General features: G+C 33.6%; 1 protein-coding gene across 2 annotated transcripts in view; it reads left to right on the top strand.

Annotated features, from left to right (window-relative positions):
* The first annotated feature begins 455 nt into the window (after nt 1-455).
* LOC134269094 (uncharacterized) overlaps nt 456-9,582 on the top strand; it is a 131,369-nt gene continuing 122,242 nt past the window's right edge. Inside the window, exon 1 of one of the 2 annotated variants that reach the window (XM_062751325.1) lies at nt 456-616. In XM_062751325.1, coding sequence (XP_062607309.1) covers nt 507-616 — 110 coding nt within the window. In that variant the 5' untranslated portion in view covers nt 456-506. The remainder of the gene's footprint in view (nt 617-9,582) is intronic. The other variant, XM_062751319.1, reaches the window with a different exon arrangement.

Below are 9,582 nucleotides of genomic sequence, written 5' to 3'. Positions count from 1 at the left end.
TACATAGGAAATAAGATGTCATACGATGTAGGTTCTACATTAAAAGGCATTGGTTATTATTTCCAAGAGTTTGCCATTGCAACTCACAAGTCTCTCAAAAGAATCCTAGATAGTAGATACTACCATCTGTAATGAATGGGTTGAGCTGTTTTCCTTTACATGTATATTTTACAATAGGGACTACCAGTACATATTCATGTATGTACTTGCAGCTGTGTATATTTATTGGGTAAAAAAAATAAATTGTTATCATTTCTAATCACTGTATGAGGAGTACAGGATATGTAAATTTTAAGGGCTGTAAAGTAGTGAAGGGACTATGAACATAATCCTTCTTATTTTATTCAAATGTAAACAGCCCTAGAGTGTCAGATAGTAAAATCTTTTAGCTACCTGTCGTATATCATTCTAAGGTAAATAGCAGTAAATTCCAAGTAGATAAATTTCAGTAATAGAAAAGTATTCTTTTGTTATTCAGAATTTGAAGTTCAGACGTGTGTCACAGGATGTCAAGTCTGTGTCCAGGAACACTTTTTTCTTTCCCAGGATTCAACAAAAAGTCCACTCCAGTTCCACCGCAGACAACATCAGAGGAGCTCTCCAAGCGCTATCGGCGGTAAGTCAAGACTAAGGGACTCTCCAAACACTATCACTGGTACAGTCCCTGAAACGTTCTACTTTTTTCCGTTCGCTCACCGTTCGTTCACCGTTCGTTCATCGTTCATTCACCGTTCGCTCTCCGTTCACAGTTTTGCGTTCACCGTTCGCCGTGCACTCACGTTCACCGTTCACAAAACGTTCACTGTTCGCTCTTCGTTCCGTTTACTTTGCGTTCACCGTTCACTTATCGTTCAGTCTTCATTGTCATTCGGAGATCCGGAGTGAAAGGACTTATCTTTTTCATGGTAAGGATTTACACATTTTTTAATTAAATAACTAAGATATCGTGTTTGAAGAATAATTATTTTTTTGCAGAAAGTATCTACTTTATTTATATCTCTATTATTATAACTTAGCTGTTACTTTATCCATGAAATTTCCCTGGAAAATAATTCATTAAGTACCTACATTAGAACGATAAAATATTAAATTTAAATAAGGGCAATGTACAAATGCTTCAAGCATGGCAACATTTTGTTGTAATTTAAAAGACGACAAATCGTTAATGGATGGATCATATTCCAAGTCTTTTACAAGACAAGAATACACAAAAAAAATAATTTCTAACACGTATTTAAAAAAAAATGCAAGCAAACATATAGGACTGAGAAGTATGAACAGTACTGCAGATATTCAGTTAATTAAATATCTTTAGAGCTAATTAAATTGATAGTGTGATTTTAAATTTTAGAAAAGACCAACTGTTTTAAATGTAATACATTAGAATTTTTTTCTACTTTACGTTAAGTCTATTTTTAGAGAGTGAAAATTCCTTTCTTCATCGTAACTAAATATATGTCTGATTAAGAACCCTCCCCCCCTCCGGGCGCTTTTTCTCTCGAAATCAAATTCTCAGTATTTTCTAGGGCTGTGTATTGGGCCAAAAAGTTTGATACGATACGATACAATATTTTTTAAAGCGATATGCGATATATTGGATTCTAAAACAAGCCAATCAGAAAAGACTTCTAAATCATTGTAATGCATGAATTTCATAACAATTGAGTGTTTTATTACCCATGTTAAAGTTCTTGTGTCATTGTCATTACAAATAACACTTCAAAATAAAAATTTTAATGACAGTAAAAGTTTAATGACAGTACATGTTCAAATAAAATTCTCTTTGTACTTTGTAATAATCATAAAAACTGTGTTTTTTCCTTTCAGATTATATAATTATTGAACAGTTTTAATTCAAAAATGTGAATTATAATCTTTGATGATTAAAATTCCCATCTTTTTAACAGAATTAGAAGAAAAACTGTCTGTCCGATACGTATTGGAAGTTATTTTTCGATACGATATTATTCTTGAATATCGATACGTATCGATTAATTAATATTTAATGTGTATTGTAACACAAGAAAATCAGTCTTAAAACGAACATCAAAACAGTCATTAAACAATAGCATTTCAAAATATACATGTGCCGACAGTAGTATTTTTAATTGGCAGGGAATATGTCTGAAATTCAATCTAAAATTAATCTTTTCAAGTATATATTTCCACGCGCCATTATTTATTTATTTTTTTCTGCAGAAAAGCGAAAATCAGATCTAGAAATGATAGGAAAAAATATCAAAACTTCTTGGAAATACTAAGTGACTCTTTGCCTTCGGCATGTTCGGTGAAACGCGATTTCCACACCTCCACTGTGTCGAATTATTTTGATTGACAGGACAAGCACGTGGACTTCCTGTGAACCATGTGAACTTGAAGATGTAAAATAAAAGTCGATGAATACTGTCAAATGGATTTGTTAATCTTAAAAAATTGATTACTTTTACTGCTTGGAATATTTAGGTAAAAAAATAATTTTTATTTGATACAACAGATATCTGAGGATAAAAGGGTCTCTCTCTCTCTCTCTCTGTACATTTCTCTGTTCAATAAAATCTATGACAGCACATTACTTATTTAATTTTGAAAATTTAATCTATTACAAATAATTTGATTGCCTCTTTCCATCATCTTTTCCTAGTATAATCACGGCCGGGAAATATCAACAGATACTTGTAGAAGTTAGCTAAAATAATCATCATAAAAGAATAAAAATGACACATAAATTTTTGATATTTTGCATTAGAATTTTAAAATACGAGTGTATTTATGCAATACGTCAACAAGACATTTGTAAATTTTAAAAAAATTCGTTATTTTACTCAGAATCACCTTGGCGCGGAAATACATGTATGGTTGTTTCAACCGGGTACAATGTAATTAATTCATTCTATAAGTAGTAGTTTTATCATCTACAGTCCACATTATTTTATTAGTTAAAAGAATAAGCATATTTACTATACAAATAGATTAATTTTATATTTATACTACACGCGTTCAGTAACAAATACTCATGCTTTACGGCAATTAAAATCGTATTATTAAAATATCGATTTAAAACATATGTATGTGCAGAAAAATTGTTTTTATTATTAGTATATCTATAATTGTTTATTTATATTTTAGCACCTGAAATTAGAATTATAGAATACATGTTATAGAATAATTTCAATGCAAGGAAAAGATCGGAGGCATTCCGAATAAATCGTTCATCTTGCGTTCACCGTTCACTTTGCGCTCGCGTTCGCACTCCGTTCGCATTCTGCATTTACTCACTGTTCACCGTTCACACATCGTTCACCAAGTTGCGTTCAGCGTTTTCACGTCGTTCATACTCATCGTTCGCTCTGCGTTTGTTCAGCGTTCGTTCACCGTTCAGATGGGAAAGAAGAACGTTTCAGGGACTGTAAGTGAAAACTTTTAAGGGGCCATTAAATCAGAGCTGAGTGACTCTACAAATGCCATTATTGGTGAGTCACATCTTCTACGGGTGATTTATATTGGAAAACTGGGGATGAAAGCTGTTAAAAATCTATTTGATTTGAAAATCTTATTAAATAGGATTTTTGTGAGACCACTGAACCATTTTCAACCAATTTTAGCATATAGCATCTATGGGTGAAGGGGAGTAAATATTGTTAATTTCATGATCCCTACTCCCCTTGGGCCTGATGGGTTTGGCAAAAGCCACTGATTTATGCAATCTTTAAAAATATTCTTTACTCCTAGATATCAGGCAGCCAAACTGTTTGCATGATTGTAATCAGCATTGAGCCCTCTACTGAAATTGTGAAATTCATGGCCTAAGGGTCAGGGGTTCTGGTGTTAGGACAGGGCTCTAATGATCATTTAGTGAAATCTTCTCTGTTCCTGGGTATTATAAAAACAAACTAAATGCATAGTTATGATAAGGAAGGATGCCTCTTCCAAAATTGTGAATTTCATTGCACCTGGATCAGGAATCTTCTCCTTCGCTCCTGGGTATCAAGCTGATGAACCATGTACATAGTCTTGAATAGGAAGATTGCCCCTATTTAAATTGTGAATTTCATGGTCCCTGGGTCAGGGATTTGGTTGTTAAGGCTGGGCTCCATTGATTATACAGTGAAATAACATTAATTCTTTGAAAATCTCCTCTGCTCCTCCAGGGTGTTAAGGGGAAGAAAAAAAAAATACTTGACTTGTGTCAATTTTTTATCATATTTTGTATGTTTCTAATTTAGTATGTCCCACATACTTTAAAGCAGTTATATCATTTCTAGCCTTATTTTAGAGATATTAAATGACAAATAGCTTGCCCTACATTGTCTAAGTGGAGTTTTGATTCTTAGAGTCCATTTTTCTGGGCCCATTATTCTGTCCATAATGGGATTTTTTCAGCATAAGATGAGAAGTATGTCAGTGGACATGTGTCTTTTACCCCCCATTCACACAGAGCTACGATTTTACGAAGATCATTCCAATCAAGCCTTGATCTGAGAAAGTTGTGGAATGAGGTGGATCGGTGCCGATCGGCATCTAAATCGAGCAATTTAGCAAATTGTGGTCTTCATTACGACCGTACTACAATGTTCCTACGTCAAACGTGCTGCTAACATGCTTCTACTTCGATGTTACGCGGACCGTTGCCGACCAGTGGCTGCGTTTGCTGCATTTACGCTATGCTGCAGCTTTAACATTCAAGATCATACTACGACGCTACGCAGATCTAGATGACTGTACGACGATATCGCTATGGTAGTGACGACCATATTACGATTGTATTATGCTTTTAGTACGACTTCTTTTTATTGTACAATTTTGGCGATGATGCAGATCTTGTCACAGGTACTTGTAAACCGGACCCCCCCCCCCCCTAAATATTCAACCATGGGGCTTGTTGGACATTTTTTTTCACAAATTATATTTATTACACTTGTTCATATTAAGTACAGTAGAAAAAAATTGTTAAAACCCCAAAATAATCGCTACACAAAAAATACCCCACTATACATTATAAGAGAGAAAGGTATGCCACTCAGGTTTGTTTACATTGTACCCCCACTGGTATTTATGGGTTTAAAAACATGTATTTATTTTATTTCAACCTAAAGTGTCGATTCAGACTGTCTCTGCATATATTTCTGTCTTAGTCCATGCTAGCGGATTGACTCTGCATCTCTTAAGAATCCCATATTTCTCCTTAAACAGCATTCCAGTCTTCACGTTGAAATTTCCTTCGGTAAACGCAACGGAAGTGCGTAGAGAATTTTTCACTTATTAGGATAATCCGAGAGAGTTTTGGCATGACATAATATTCTCTCTCGGGTATTATCATACATGCCTTATGCTTTTCCGTATTAGTTATTATATTTAGCTTGATTCAACTTTAAGTGTTAAACTCAAGTTTATAAGGTTTTTTTTATGACCTTGACCTTTGACCTCGATAAATGACCCTTTACCTTAACCCCATTGACCCAAAGGTCACAATCAAGCTTGAGTTTGTGGAGATATTTACATCTCTCACTTAAACAATTGCTTATATACCCCCCCTTTTTCTCTTAAAAAAATCAATAGCAATGTAGCAAAAATTTTGTTCAACTCAAACGACACCACATATCGACATGAAATTTAAGGATTGCAGTAAAAGACACATCAAAGAAAGTGTCCTGAGAATGTAATGGTGAGTCTCTGAAGTATTTAATGAAATTCTAATGAGTATCGGCAAAAACTACATTTTTTCTGTCTGAAATCTAGGTGCTGATGAGCATACTCAAAGTACTGAAAGTACTGAATTGAGGTGACGTCTTCCAGAAAAATGTGAAATTCATCCCCAAGTAACTGGCATATACAAAAATTTTAATCTAGGAGAAACCTCAATGAAGATCACTGGAAAGAAAAAAGTGACCAACATGACAATGCATTTTGTAACTTATTTGATGTATAAAAAGTAAACTATAGTTATCCTTCGGTACCCGTCACCATAAGAGGAAAATACCTCGCATTTCTCTTCAAATTATATTTTGATTTGTTTCTTGTTATACAGTAGCTGCAGATCTGTAGCTCTCCGAAAAAAATTCACAGACGGGAGAGCTACAGTGCCACCCATTGAAAAACTGTTTATTTATTGCGCAAAAAGAAGTGCGCTGTTTCTCGATTTATTTCTCCGTGTTTTTAAACTGTCATCTCAAAATATTACTAACCTTGTGTTCCTAACATATTCTTTCACTGTTTCCACAACAAAACGTTCCTTATAATTGTTTTTAATATAAAATTGAGATCATCAAACATATCATCTATTTATAATGCAATTTTGGTTTGCAAGATAATTCAATCCAACGCACTTCGTGCAGATGTCAACTACGAGAGTACTTATTAGAGGAGTAAGAAATTTTTTAAAATGTATCTTTTTTGCGATTGAGGTAAGAATTTGGAAGACCTAATCCAGAACTAAGCACAACTTTTTGTGGGCAATAAATATACAGTTTTTTTTCAATGGATGGCACTGTAGCTCTCCGGTCTGTCAAAATATTTTTTTTTTAGAAGAGATACAGATTTTCAGCTAGTTACACAGTAATAAGGATGAACATTATATTTAATGATATTAACTAAAAAGTGCAGACACTGGGCTTACATAAAACACTAAATAGAATAAGTATCCTGCCAGTATCATTTTGTCCAATGTGTCCTAACTCTGTCACCAGGGTTCTCTACAATATGCCAACGTATTAAAGAATCCCCCTTAGTTAAACTTTTCATGAACTTTGTATGAAAAAGAAAATAATGCACGTGTCATATATTTTTGAAATTGCAGCATGAAGGCTCTGGGGCCGTAAAACTTATATGAGCTCACTCTTGATCTCAGTCTCACTTTTCTACAAATACATGTACTAGTAATTCTTTATAAGTAAAAGTGAAATTAGATCAAAAGTGCCCCGGAGCAAGGAAACAACATTTATCATTGATGCAGCTAGCATTTAATACAATCAAAAACCCTCTCTTTAGTATTTTTTTTTTTTTTGGGAGGGCGGGCCACAATGAGGAATCAAAGTTTTACATAGAAATATATAGGAAAAATCTTTGAAAATCTTCCTAAGAACCACTTGACCAGAAAAGCTGAAACTTATGTGCACATGCAAGGATCCTGGGGTAGTGTAGACTTCAAAATGTCTTAATTATGATCAGTGGGGTAGGGTGGGGATGCATTATGTATTACAAGGGGGAAATCTGGTAAAGAACAGAATGGTCAAAGCTTCTCAGGTGAGTGATGTGGCCCATGGGCCTCTTGTTGTCAATAGCATTTGATTCTCCTGCTCTAATACGAAATTTTTATTCCAAGTATTCTTGATCTCTTTTGTATGTAGAATTTATTTCAATTTTATTTACATTTAATATTAATCGAATGAATCTCAGAAATAGCAATTTTTCCTATCAAATAAATTTCAGCGCAATTTAGATAGGTTAGATAAATTGCATTTATCGCTTTGTACGATGTGGTGTTGAGAAAATGCCTAGACTCACAAATTATGTCATCAAATTACATGTAATCTGCCTATTAGAGTGCACATGTACCAAAAATGCACCCGGGACGACCCAGATTTTGGTTTGTTTTTCCGAGCAGGGTAAAACACCCAGTTTTCTGTAACTCAATCTTTGCCCTAAAGAAAATTCACCGATTGATATGGGGTCATTTACCTTCCCTCTGAGAAACACACCTTCTTCTTAGGTCAACGGCTTTTCAGCTGAATTTCCTCTGCAACTGACCATGTGTATTAGTTTCGCATTTACAGCTCTGTATATGCTAAGTGTCATAGTAATACCTACATGTTGCACATTATTTTTTTCAGCAAGCACTCTGATTCACTGCAAACATGTCCCATGATTATTCTAATCATTTTTCTACATAAGATATCACATCAAACAGTGAATACTGTATAATCCGTATTAACCGCCCCTGCCCCTATAAGCGCCAACTTAGGTCTTTTTCAATTTTCAGGAAATGAGGGCCCCCGTTACATTGATTAAAATTATCTACAATCATATGGAAAGTCTGTCAAAGTTTGAAGGAAGTGAAAATGAAACTTGTTTTTTATCTAATTTCTTGGTGGAAAATGATACATTTTGCATAATTGGGTGGATTTTCTTCATTTAAAGTAAAGTTAGACATTATTTTAGAGATTTTTTTAATTTAATTTTTTTTCAAAATATTTTTTGAAGTTAGGGTATGATATTAAATATTACAAATAGAATACCAATTAACTGCCCCTTTTCGCAATTTTCTAAGCGCCCGGGGCAGTTAATAGGGATTATACGGTATCTCAGTTTTTTAAGAAATTTGACCGGGACTTTACTATGAAACTATTCCCTGCCACTTTAAACAATTAGTTTACAAAATACATTGACTTGTTTAGGACTCAATGGCTCACTTGTTAGTGTGTCTGACTTACGTTTTAATGGTTTTAGGTTCAAGCCCAGCTGGAGGAACATTTTTTTTTTGCATTTTGTCAATTTCTTATTATATGTCTTGTTTTTTTTAATAGAAAAAAAATCATTCATACAGATAAATAGACAAGAACGGAAGACCTTATTTGTTGCTATAGCAACAAGAGTTTCTAGTTCTTATTATTAAGTCTTCCGTTCACAACGGAAGTCTTATAGTGTTTGTATTGTTTCTTTTTATTATTAAGGTCTCCCGTTTCAGACGGAAGACCTTATAGTGATTCTACTGTTTCTTCTTCTTATTATTAAGGTCTTCTTTTTCAGACAGAAGACCTTATAGTGATTCTACTGTTTCTTTTTATTATTATTTTTTTCCCCCTTTTCTTGTAAGGCAGATTTCTCAGAGATGGCTGGACGGATTTTCTTGAAATTTTCAGAGATGATAGAGAATGAAAATACGCTCAGATGTTTTTTTCATTTTTTAAAATTTCACTTCCGTTCGTCAGATATGTCCGATTTCTGTCTTTTTCAAAAATATTTTGTATTTTGTCTCAGTCATATCTCAGAAACGATAAGAGATTATGACACCAAACTTACAGGAATTAATATACAGTTAATTCTCGATAAACCGCCACCTTTTGTAATTTAGAAATCATGGCGGTATAACGAATTTGGCGATGAATTGAATTTCCCATCTTTTAGAAAACAAGAAGTAGAGTTATCGTTCTTAGAAATACCATTTAGTTTCTATTCTTATTATCACAGGTACATGTATATAAAAACATATTTCTGATTGAAAATACATCAAGTATTTTTTTAAATGTACAATTTCGCTAAAACAAAATGTGCAGTTATGAAATAAAGACAAATATTTGTATATGAATGTAAATCTGCACGTTCGATATTGAAAAAAAACATACTGGGTCGATCGTCGTGATATATTGCCGATAAGTAAAATAAATTCTTGAGTATGTTCATTGTTTATGGTATCATTGTTGATGGAACGTTCACAATTTATACCGTAGAATTATTTTTCCCAGCAAACTTTGCACTGTTTAAAGCAGAGATCATCAAAATAATATCGTTATCGACGTACTTTAACAACGACCGCTTTCGTGGCGAAGCCATGACTAAATGATTATATTAAACAGAAAACAAATTATT

The sequence above is a fragment of the Saccostrea cucullata genome, unplaced genomic scaffold (assembly GCF_032062105.1).
Source record: "Saccostrea cucullata isolate Sc308-1 unplaced genomic scaffold, CSIRO_AGI_Scuc_v1 ctg700, whole genome shotgun sequence".
Classification (NCBI taxonomy): Eukaryota; Metazoa; Mollusca; class Bivalvia; order Ostreida; family Ostreidae; genus Saccostrea; species Saccostrea cuccullata.
Note: the sequence above shows the minus strand (reverse complement) of the source record. Positions and strands in the feature narration are given on the sequence as shown.